The 12,021-nt window shown below is 37.3% G+C and overlaps 2 protein-coding genes across 2 annotated transcripts; both read right to left on the bottom strand.

The window, feature by feature from the left end:
• Positions 1–2,922: 2,922 nt before the first annotated feature.
• LOC128184657 (uncharacterized) lies at positions 2,923–6,715 on the bottom strand. The gene is made up of 6 exons (XM_052854220.1): positions 6,613–6,715; positions 5,257–5,934; positions 4,723–5,100; positions 3,942–4,532; positions 3,679–3,769; positions 2,923–3,408 (listed from the first exon to the last, which is right to left on the bottom strand). Exons 1-6 carry the CDS (start codon positions 6,674–6,676, stop codon positions 3,048–3,050), a joined length of 2,163 nt encoding a protein of 720 aa, XP_052710180.1. The 5' UTR covers positions 6,677–6,715; the 3' UTR covers positions 2,923–3,047.
• Positions 6,716–8,646: 1,931 nt separating this feature from the next.
• On the bottom strand, positions 8,647–11,817 carry LOC128184641 (uncharacterized). The gene is made up of 6 exons (XM_052854201.1): positions 11,665–11,817; positions 10,855–11,517; positions 10,279–10,659; positions 9,614–10,150; positions 9,306–9,393; positions 8,647–9,121 (listed from the first exon to the last, which is right to left on the bottom strand). Exons 1-6 carry the CDS (start codon positions 11,726–11,728, stop codon positions 8,719–8,721), a joined length of 2,136 nt encoding a protein of 711 aa, XP_052710161.1. The 5' UTR covers positions 11,729–11,817; the 3' UTR covers positions 8,647–8,718.
• Positions 11,818–12,021: the final 204 nt, after the last annotated feature.

Below are 12,021 nucleotides of genomic sequence, written 5' to 3'. Positions count from 1 at the left end.
AAGAGCAGGCTATATATGATATGATGTACATGTATGAAGGTGTATGTGAAAAATCTGTCTATAGATACAATTTTAGAATTCATTTAGTTTTATCAAAATAGACATTGCTCGCGTGAGCGTTGAAACCCGGGGTCCTCTTATTTCAACCTTTGGTCGAAATTAAAGCGTGCACTCGCGAGGTAGATGAAAGTTTCATGTAAATGTGTCATGGGCGACTTAAAATTTTGGCCTGTTCAGTTGAGTTTATTACCGCTATCGAAATTTTTATTATTGAGCATAAATTCGTGTCAAATAAAACGCCGATGCCATCGCAAAACTTCTTAGAATTGTTATGTTTAAGAGATACATGTACTGCAACTCTTTAAGACATAGCTACAGGGTTTTTTTTTTAATTGGTATATCATCACCGCAATTGTCAATTCAAATTTTTGGTTTTGGATTTTTCAAAATGACATATAACGTCATAAAAGCCTACGGATATAATGCAACTGTATATTGAGACTCGTTAACCTTTACTACGCTAGTAGAAGAAATATATTACTAGGGAAGAAGAAGCGGAAGAAGAGAAAGAAGAAGAAGAAGAAGAGAATGAAAGACTTGAGAAGGGATTTTAACACACAGCTGGCTCGGACATGTCATACTTGAAAACTAAGGACAATAAGGACAATCGAAAATTATTTGCCTAATAAATAATATATAATAATGATAAGAAATAATTTTTAAAAACTTTAAGATTTCGCATTCAATGTATCCAAATAAAATATATCCAATTTAAAAGTGTTCAAAAGCAAATAAGAGTATGAACACTACATACAGATGTGTACACATATCACATCATGAATGGCTGTACATAGTTATATTAATATGTTAAGAAAAGACCACAGAAAGTTGTTGTGTTCCCTTTAGGGATTTGGTGTATCTGCAGGTCCTGTAGATATGTAGTTTCCGGTCTGGAAAATATTCAGATGGACGACCTGGGACCTACAGTTCTTTTCGTGCTCAAAAATAGCAATTTAAGGCGCATAAAAAATCTGCAGTAGTTTTGGGACGGAAAGATAATTAAGCGTGAATTGCATTATTAATACCCTATCATTATCAGGATGTTAGCCCAGGTGCTTTCTTTTGATAGTATTATTGATAGTTATGAAAAAAAACCACATTAAAGATATGAAACAAAAGTGAGGAAAAAAACAGCAGTGTTGAAAACATAATTATTGCTAATTGTTGTTTTGTACATATAAACTTTTATTTCAACAAAATTAAAAGAAAGTAGTTTTGAATTTGTCAAACATGCGGGGTTAAATACAAAGTCATTTGTTTAATATACCTGCTCTGCTGTGTAAAGCATGCTAAAGTCGACACTTTATCTCCATTTTATGAAACTGTAATACTTGTAAATTCATAAATCTGATTCAGTGACTTTAATTTTGAAGTTTAAAATCAATAATAGTTATAAAATTTATAGATCACTTTTAACGTACATGTACTTTCGTTCGTAAAATTCCCTTGTCACCTTACTGATAACGGTGGCTGATACAGTTGTGTTTTATAAAATTGTTTATTGTTTTTTTTTTAAATAAACATCTTTTATAAACAAATCAAACATTATTTTTTGCATCTTTATACAGAAGAATTTTACCAAAAACATGTATATATAACGATATACAAGAGTTACTTTTTTTGCATTGAATTCGTGAAATTTAGGACAGCACCTACCTTTCTTGAGATCTCTGTAAACAATTAAATCGTCAAGATCTCTGGTCATGTTACGTAAGTTATACATGATATTAATTTCTTTGAAGATATCGGTCGTAACGAAATGTCGGATGTTGTGTTTGAATTCTTGTTTTATTTTTGAATGAATGTACAAGATTCCGTGTTATGATGGATGTAACGAACCTGGTTACAATGTTCTTTTTCTGTCTTTTTATCTCAGAAACATCATATTTAATTTGTGCAGGGAACACTCTTATCAATATAGAAAGTAAAATCCGGATAAAACACGTTTACTTTTAACAGATGAATTTTTATCAATTGTACACCCATATATGACTTTATTGCCATTACAGTAAATCATCTATGCACTGAATTACTGTATGTATTTCGATAGACATGAAAGTTATTTGTGAATTATAATGTGAATTATTATTCTACCCCCCAAAAACGTAATTTATAGTCGTAGGAGAAAAAAAAAACATTTTTCTTATCAATATTTCACATTGCCGTTAATTTTTTCCACTTCTCTATAATTGTTATATACATTACTACATTGTACGTTCGAGTTTTCAGTGCAGAAGATTGATAAACAAAGAAATGAAATAGTAGATAGCCGTATATAAAATTACCAAATTCCAATACAACGCAACTGTGGAATTTAAATGTCTTTAACGTGCAGTTCGTATCGCCAGAATATACAATATTAATGTGCAAACGATTACTGCGCAATTCATTGGATGTTATGTCTTATTTTGTGGAAGTAGATAACACACGTCACAAAACCGCCGGAAATGCAAGCATAGTTCTACATTTTGTTCCCAGTTGTTAAAAATCGATAAACCTTATTTCATTTCCCATGTTAAAAGACGAATTTAGCACGTATGTGTCATTCTACAAGTTACATGCATATATCACCCGCTCTGGCGTTACATTATCTCGTAATGACAAAAAAATGTTCTCCCCAACCATAAAAATACTCAGCTTTTAGCTAGAAGGTAATTATTCTATTATTAGAAAATTGTCTTACGTTAGGTGCCTGTGTATACATGTATACTAGCCATTTAGTTTATATGGAATTAAAAAAACTAAATAGTCTCGAAAGTCACCGTTTTCTATTCCTACTTGGTATATTAAAAGTTAAGCGACCTTTTAATAATTCATATATATTTTTTTTTAATTTCTAATTGAATCTAAACTCAAAAGATGTAAAGTAAATATCTTTCGTTTATTAGTTTAATAGAATCAAATGATCACAAATACCCAAAATATCATAGGAGATACTTCTAAAGAATGTTTTGTTTAAATTTAGCACAAAAATGAGTCCAAAATATTTACACATTGTTGTCATACTCTGTCTTTGTTTCGTGGACAAGACAGTACTTGGAATCAACCCTTTCTTCTAATGGAACCTCCACATTGTCAACGGAAGACACGCCATCTTCCACCTGTCTTCCTTCCTCCACTTCTTCTAGCGACAGATAATTATCTTCATTCAGATCTACGTTTTCGAAGCATACCGACCCCTCATTGGGCTCTCCACTAGCGCCACTGTCGTCAAAAGCTTCGTTCACGTGACCATCACCGCATTTTTTCATTGGATGCACGTGATCCTCAGCAGACGACAAGGAGTATATTGGTGATTCTCCTCCCTGTGATCTTTCTGATGCTCTTCTCTCCAGAATTCTTTGCCTTCTGTACAAAATACTAATCTACATGTCATATGAAAACTTTAATAACAAAATTTTTCTTTACATGTGGAAATGAAGATAACTTTTAATTACATATGTTCTATATATAGATCTCTTAGTTATAAGTGGAATGAAATCTGAATATGTAGTACGTATTGAATGTGTAGTATGAAATGAAATGAAATGAAAGTATTTGACGATATGTCAAAAATACCACGGAAATAAACTGTAGACAGAAGTTTGACTGTTTTTAATTTATCTTTGATTAAAATACCTTCTTGTGCAGTAGATGGAGATAAACAAAGCGCAAAACGCCGTCATCACAGCACCGATTCCACCAATAATGTATCCCACCATGTTGTTTGCTACAAGTATAGAATAACCATATATATAGAGTATATGAGTACTGTAATCCTACAATTTAAAAATCCTGTAATTTACAAATAAATTCAAATCATAGTCAAAGTCAACAAATTGGATGGATGGATGGATGGATGATACATGTGTATACGTTGTAAATTAACTTAAAACATTCACCTGTTTTTTCGGTCGACTTGTCTTTAGATTCTATGACAACGTCTTTGCCCTCGAACCTTGACCTCCTGGGATTATGCCCTCTATTCTGTGCGTTGTTTATTGTTACACCGTACGGATTGGGTGCTACTGGAGCCGGTGTGGCCCTCCGGTTACCGCCCATGAAGTGTACCTGATGGTTGTTCTGTCGTTGGGCGGGTGGATTCTGGTTCCTGGACCAGGCCGCCGGGGGAGCGCTAGTCGTCGACTGGGCGTCCTGAGTCCCGGATGTAAATCTCGGGTGGGGAAAGGGTGGGCCTCCCCAGTTCTGAACCCCTCCCCAGTTCATGGGCCCTGAAGCCATAGCCCGAGGCGGCACGCCCCATGCGTTGCCCTGTGTCTGGATTCCCTCGAAGACGGGAGGGGCTGGTATCCTCGGTGATTGCTGAAATTGTGGATTCATCGATCCCATGGGCGAAAATGGACCAAAGGGGCTCGGCATTCCTCCGTGGTTCTGATTGACCATGTCTGGAGACGGGGTGGGCTCTCCGGGTAAGCGCACGGGTCCACATTCCATCGCTATTTCATTTTGCACTCCGATACCGACGGATGGAACTGTATGTAAAGATTCCATCATTAGTCTCAAATTGTGTCATAAAAATCAAGATCCTTTTTTTTTTACTAGAAATAATAAAATGTGTATCTAATCCTTTGGAAATTTGATGTATAAATTTATTTATTTTTTTACCAGCAATAATACTACTTCTTTTGTAAAAATTACATCCAAACATGAGTAAATATTTACCGAGTAATTTTGAAACAAATCCGCTTTTCGATCCGGAATCGACATCTTTGAAAGTGATTCTGAGATCGCCCCTGTACAAGTAATTGTTCAGAGATCGTCTGCCGCACACTTCCGTCGTCTTATCCAGTTCCGTCTGGTTGGGACTCAATTTACTTTCAAAAAGGACAGAACTTTCCGTACACGATTGATTGGATGCCTGGTATATATCTGTATGGACGTACTGGGCCATGATGCGGTTGTCATAACGACCCTTCAGAATGCACTCGCACGTTTTAGATGGCGGTGATTCTCCTTGAAAGAAGCTAGGTGACATGATAAACACTTCCGGTTGACTAACGACCTTCTTTAGGTCCTTGCAGATGTCAAAAGAAGACCAAGCTGATAGAAAAAGATGAATGCACATGTAATTGCATGTATCACTTGGAAAAAAGCTGAAATACATCATCATAGGCATTTCATGATCTTTATTTGTATGAAGTTTAATGTTATGAGAAATAAACTTGAGAACTTCGTAAACAAACAGATAATACTTACGATTTATGCATTCGTACTCTATGTGAACAAAATTGCTGGTAACACTACAGCCTGGCAACAGCTTTCCCGTGGTCCTAACCATACATTTAACCTGACCATCACAAAACGGGGTGATTTCTTGATCTTTATAGTCCACGATATCACAGTTCTGGTCTGGCGAGGAACACGAATAGATACCACCATTGCCGTAAACCAGCTTCGTTATTAATATGGTGGTCCCCGGACGATCAGTACAGGACAGACTTCCGGACAAGAAAACGCCCGGATGTCCCGGTGCGACTTTGTTTACCGGCATATGTCCCATCATACCAGCAGTGTTGGGACTTTGCTGAATGTGAGAGGCTCCGCCTAGGCTGGCAGCAGTGTTGGGGAGACCGGAAACAGTGCCGACTCCCGTGTTCTGCGCAGATAACCCCCCTGCTCCCTGCATTACTTCCAATGGAGATGTTCCCGGGGAGAAAGAGCTTGGATTGGCCCCGCCCTGTAGGGATCCGGGGGGAGATATTCCATGCTGGACTGCTCCGTATCCCCCGATATCCATTCCAAACTCCTCGGAGGATGCGGAATTCTGGGAACTGTCAAAACCAAAACCACCATCACCTAGTCCGCCATAACCCGCGTTAATACCCCTGCCTATTCCACCATTGAAACTCACACATGCGTATTTCGTAACGGCATCTGAAATCATGTGAATTGTTTTTCACCTTTAACAAATTAATTACAATATACTTTTATTTATTCATTTTAAAAGACATTTAACGTATCCTTTTCAAACAAATATGAAATTGCGTTTCATTTCATTGTATTTTCTTTTACAATAAGTCTATGATGCTTACTATGTAAGAATCAAGTAAGGTAACAAATACATTTATTATACTTTCATGTTAAATACTGAAATCTGATTGGTTTAGACACAGTTGATAATCCGTTCTATTACCCTCAGCGTAAGCAACACACCTAGCAACGGGTAACACAACAAATTGTTACATGCGCGTAAATTATGCGCGTACGGTTTACCGTAGAATTCACGTCAATTCTATATAAAAGCAGTAAAAAAGTCTCTAAAATTAAGACATTCAGTATAATAAAATAAAAAGTGCCTGTTTGGAAGGATAACTGTCCGAAAATGTGTTGAACTTGTTATGTAGAGATGAACGTTAAAGCAATTTCATTTTTAAATAAAGACGCAATTTTTAATCAAACTTTCATACATTCGATACGGCTGGTTATAATCCCCAGGCACTGAAAGTACTGGTAACTTTTTGAATAAAAAAAAACTAAGTGAACTTAAATTAAATAAGATTAATTCATGTATTTGAAAAAAAAATTCAATTTAAAAAATCCAAAGCCGCTTACCGATTACTGGACTATTACATAAAAGACTCCCCACGAATATGACCCATAGACCATCGAACTTCATGTCTGAATAGAGCCCCTGCCCGAGACAGCGCTATGTAGCCCGAGTCTCGCCCCATTGATCCACTGATGAATATTGATTGAGAGAGAGCGGTCTGTCACACCCCTGGTTCAAGCCAGTTCTCATTTTAAAAAAAAAATCAAGATCCTTAGTCGGGGAGAAAATTGATCTCTAAGCAAGATTTCCCTTTATGTGTTTATATGAGAAATTGAATTGTAATTTATTAATTAGTATCTGTTATAATTACAATTTAGTCTTTCAAATGTTTCAGAAAACATTTTGATTGTGAAATGTCCAGTAACGTTAAGGATGCTTGATAGTATAAATATATTACATGTCAGACAAATAATTTCTAGACATTAATTAGTATTTATTTGAAATATATTCATAAAATTGAACTTTTAATTAAATTCAATATTTTATATTACATGTATTTTTATACAGATCTTTTCTTTTCCCAGATATTAAAATAATCTGAAAACGGTCATACCTAAGACTTTGTTCATTGCATTGATATATAATATCAAACAAACATATATTTTCTTAGTAAAAGAAATGTATTTCTAAAACCTTTTAATGAATTAAAAAAGGGTATTTAGGAATTTAGGACTTTAAATTTGAAGGCATACACCCTCTTGATATCTATATTGTGCGCCTGTGTTTTATATTTGCTTTATCCAACAAGTTGAAATGATATATGTATATATATTCGCAAAGCTTGCCGAGTGAATATAACCATTTCAACGAGTTAGATAAGGCAAACATAAAATCACAATTACAAGATGTTTTACTTACATGTATCTCATGCAATTTGATTTATATTATAACACTTTTGAAACAACCCCTTAAATGATACGCAGTGGGTTTTTTTATTTGCCTAATCGATGATGGAACGTTGTGTTATGCGGTTATTGTGATCTTACGCAATACAACTTAGTACGTCATTTCGGAGATAAATATAGCTGCTTTAATATAAAGTTCCACTAAAATAGACATTGAAATAATTTTTATCTCAAAATGATTTCTTCTTCTAAAAGAGTTTAAACACTTAATTGGAAATACTGAAGACTTGAAGCTTTAGTCACATGTGTTGACGTACACAAAAGTTGTGAATGTTGGTAAGTTTGAATTGACTCGAACGAGGAACAGTTGTTCATGTTACTTATAATTCGAAGTTAATAATAATGATTTAGGATGCCTACTGGTGGTAAAATAAAAGTCTTTGGAGGCATAAATTGGTACCTTCTCGTGTTAAAATTAGAACAGATTGAAACACAGCCAAAACGTACGTTCTGTTTACATCGCCTCCTCTGAAATATCCTTGATAGCTAACGTGATTTGCATTTTTATTAATACGCCCATTTAATTTCCCTGATCAATATTGAAGTGTTCCACAAAATCCATTTTAAATCTATTTTTGTTGTAGAAATATAATACACAGGAAATTAATATGTTTTAATGTTATTTTAGTTCGCATGTACTTACACCAGTCTAAATCTATAATAATTTGTAAATGGCGGGAAACTTCATTTGTTTAACAAAACTACTTTAGGATATGAAAAATCATTAACGCCGCCATATACCGACCAACCTGTACAATGTATGTTCCCCCCAAAATCGCTGAGCAGAAAATGAAACTTTTTGCAAGACTAGACGAATGCGATTAAGATCAGTTCTTTAAAACGTTAGATTTTTAAGAGCATGCATGTCGAATTTTCAGTCATTTGTATGATTAAAACCTTTTGATCAAAGATATGATGAAATTAAAAAAAAAACAAGTCCTAAATCCTAAATTTCCTAAATTCCTAATTTACACAGCGTAAAAAATATTCATTGATCAGTTTTTCGTAATTTACACACCGTTAGAAATACTCAATGATCAGTTTTTAAGTCCGTAGAGCAATATAAATATTAAGAGTGCCCGCGCGCTCTCAGTCAGATATTTTACGAAGTGATATGTGAAACAGAAGACGTAAGATTTATCAAGAGTTTATTAAGTTAAAAGCAACAATTAACAATAGATAACTTGTGGATTTTCGGTAGATCTAGATATTGTTGTCGTAGACACTCTCTTCGAAATCCCCGGGCCGTCTGACCACCTCGAGGCTCTTGCAGTACTTGGATTCAACCATCATCTCGAGAGGGACATCATCACCGGAACCTCTTCGTCTTTCCTCTGCTACCTCATCCAGAGACAGGTAATTCCCGTCGTCGTGCAGACGAATGTCCTCAAATGACCCAGATATGACGCTGATTCTATCCCCTGCAGCTGCCTCGGTTTCGTCGAAGGCACTGTTCACGTGACCACAGTTCGCGCGTTCTATTGGATGTACGAGATCTGATGCAGAGGGGTCGTTGTACACGGGTATGTCTTCAGAACTAGAGGATTGGTTTTCTATTTCAGTGTTCGACTTCTCCGAAGCTCTCCTCTCAAGAACCCTTTGTTTTCTAGGATTCAAAGTGAAAAAGTATTACTGGTAAGCCTTAGCGCTTAAATTCATTGACCATGTGGCCATTTAATTATGTTTAAAAAAGAAGAAAATTACACCTATCATGCCTGCTCAAACAGAGAACGTCATGCCCTAAATCAGGATTGTATTGATATGTCAATATTAATGTGTAAATTCATTACCTCCTTGTGCAGTATAAAGAAATAAACAAAGCACCAAAGGCTGTCATAACAGCGCCTATTCCACCAATAACGTATGCTACTAGTCGCCCTGTAATGTTGAAGTTAAACAGTATATAACTTTAATACAAAATAACATTACATGTATATGTAAATGTTTTAAAAAATATAAAAACGTTACAAAAAAGTACTGTTTAAAATTAATGAAGTGCCTTTTTTATTCATTCATATATTGTTTGATTAACTTTGGTTCATGTTATTAGTACTACATTATGTAGTTTCAATGATTAAAGAACATAAAGCAAGCTTACCTGTATTATCCACGCCGCCATCTTTGGTTTCCACGGTGACATCCTTACTCTGTATCCTTTGTCGCGTAGGAGGCCGCCTTCTTGTGGCTGTCATCAATGGCGGCGGTCCTATGTTGCTTGCGATCGGTATCGGCGGTTTTTCATTTCTAGCCCACGCTGGGGGTGCTGCTGTACTGGTGGTCCCTCCGCCTGGGGGACCGAAAGAGAACTTGGGAGCCTGGAACTGAGGATTGCCCCAATTTGTCTGTCCTCCCCAGTTTGCTTGTGGGGGGCCCATGCCCGGAAATGGCATTCCTACATTAGGAGGCTGCATTGAGTTGACTCCTTCGAACACCGGTGGTGCGGGAATTCTGGGAGATTGCTGAAATGGTGAATTAAGCGTCCCTAATGGGGAATAGGGCCCAAAAGATCCAGGGAACGGCATTCCCATTGGGTTGTTGTTCATGCTGTTTGGCGCAGGAGTAGGATCTCCTGCGTTTCTTACAGGTCCGCACTGTATAGCTATTTCATTTTGCATACCCATTCCAATGGGTGGAACTAAATAAAATATGAACGTTGTTACAAATTTTGATGTGAATTACATTTACTACCTTCAAAATATCTAAATATTTCGACATACAAATTGGAAGGAATCAAATCAGATAGAAGAACTAAAGAATACACACCAAGTAATTTGGAGACAAACCCGCCTCTGGATCCCCCAGAATCGGAATCACGAAATGTGATTCTGAGATCACCCCTGTACAAGTAATTGTTGAGTGATCGTCTGCCGCACACTTCCGTCCTTTTCTCGAGCTCTGTCTGGTTGGGGTTTAGTTTACTCTCAAACAGGACAGAACTATCGGTGCACGTGAGATTTCCGGACTCGTGTAGATCGGTGTGCACGTACTGGGCCATGATGCGGTTGTCGTAACGACTTTTCAGGATACATTCGCACTTTTTGGATGGCGGGGTTGCTGCCTGGAAGAAGCTGGGTGACATGATGTAGACTTCCAGTTCCCGTACAACAGTCTCAGTGTCCTTGCATATGTTGAAAGACGACCACGCTGTAAGGGCACAATACAAAGTTATGAACCAATAGAAAACATTTTTTAATTTTGGATTATGATATAGAAACTTATTTTTGATTACGGATACTCTAAGTCTTTACAGTGCTTATAATTTTATATATCAGATTTACCTTCCAACAAAAGAATTGCTTGAAACACATTACTAGTAGTTCATTTCATTGTTTTACTTACGAAAAATACATTCGTATTCCACATGGACGAAATTACTGGTTGCTTTACAGGAGGGTAACAGCTTCCCCGTGGTTCTGATGTTGCAGTTGACTCTACCGTCACAGAACGGCGTGATTTCCGTGTCTTGATAGTCCACAATATCACAGTCCTGGTCAGGCGCGGAACACGTGTATATGCCGCCATTGCCGTAAACCAGTTTTGTTATTAAAATGGTGGACCCCGGACGGTCAGCGCATGTAAGTCTTCCGGTTAAAACCATCCCTGGATTTCCTGGTGGGCGAGGGGGGTAGGGCATGTGACCCGGGGGTCCAATGGCTTGGGGGCTTTGTCCAGTAATATGTGAGGCACCCCCGAGACTGGCCGCTGTGTTCGGCAAACCGGGAGCCGCTGCCCCGGTGTAAGGTGGGGAAAACGCACCCGCTGCTAGCGGGGATGTCCCTGGGGACATATTAGGTGCAGGGCCACCGAACCCCGGGATCATTCCGTACCGGGTCGCTCGGGGATCATAACCGCCGAATCCAAAGAATTCCTCAGAAGATGCTGAGTTGGAGTTGCTGTCGCCGAACAAGTCAAATTCCCAGTTAGGACCCATAACACCGCCATAAGGGGCACGTGGACTGCCTATTCCGCTAAAACTCACGCAGGCATACTTTGTCACGGATTCTAAAATATAAAACAAAATAGAGATTCATAATTTTTTCGAGTGTCGTTATTTAATATTAAAATTTTCAATCATACACTTCAACAATATATTGTTGTGTTGTGTTCCTTCATAATAAATCCTTAATTGGGTAACGCAATATTCCTTACCGGCATATTTGAAATAAAATAAAGTTATTCCCAATAAAATGACCAAGCGGGCGCGAATCTGCATGTCTCTAAGCACACTGTTCGACTACATGATAAGCTGATGACTGCAGACCGACATAAAACTTCATAAAAACTACAGTCGAGCCATCATTGGAACGCTTCATCTCAACTCTGATGCATTTTGATCGAACATTGATGGAAAAGCCGAGTCCACAGACGGGAGGCTTGTTGTGCTATTTTAGTTTTGCGTCATTGACTACACGTGCTCAATGAGGTGTGACCATTTTTACAGATATTTCATTGTGAAGCTATTGCAACAAATGTACATGTTTCTTAATTTGGTTGCGCCGTGTCACT

The sequence above is a fragment of the Crassostrea angulata genome, chromosome 5 (genome assembly GCF_025612915.1).
Source record: "Crassostrea angulata isolate pt1a10 chromosome 5, ASM2561291v2, whole genome shotgun sequence".
Lineage (NCBI taxonomy): Eukaryota > Metazoa > Mollusca > Bivalvia > Ostreida > Ostreidae > Magallana > Magallana angulata.
Note: the sequence above shows the minus strand (reverse complement) of the source record. Positions and strands in the feature narration are given on the sequence as shown.

Bases quoted from the DNA above. Each gene is read 5' to 3' on its own strand.
- LOC128184657 (XM_052854220.1), bottom strand. From the start codon at position 6,676: ATGAAGTTCGATGGTCTATGGGTCATATTCGTGGGGAGTCTTTTATGT. The intron at 4,533-4,722 runs GTAAATATTTAC...CTTTACATACAG, and splicing joins ATTTGTTTCAAAATTACTCG to TTCCATCCGTCGGTATCGGA. The intron at 3,770-3,941 runs GTGAATGTTTTA...CTATACTTGTAG, and splicing joins CAAGTCGACCGAAAAAACAG to CAAACAACATGGTGGGATAC.
- LOC128184641 (XM_052854201.1), bottom strand. From the start codon at position 11,728: ATGCAGATTCGCGCCCGCTTGGTCATTTTATTGGGAATAACTTTATTT. The intron at 10,660-10,854 runs GTAAGTAAAACA...GTGCCCTTACAG, and splicing joins GGAATACGAATGTATTTTTC to CGTGGTCGTCTTTCAACATA. The intron at 10,151-10,278 runs GTGTGTATTCTT...TATTTTATTTAG, and splicing joins GTTTGTCTCCAAATTACTTG to TTCCACCCATTGGAATGGGT.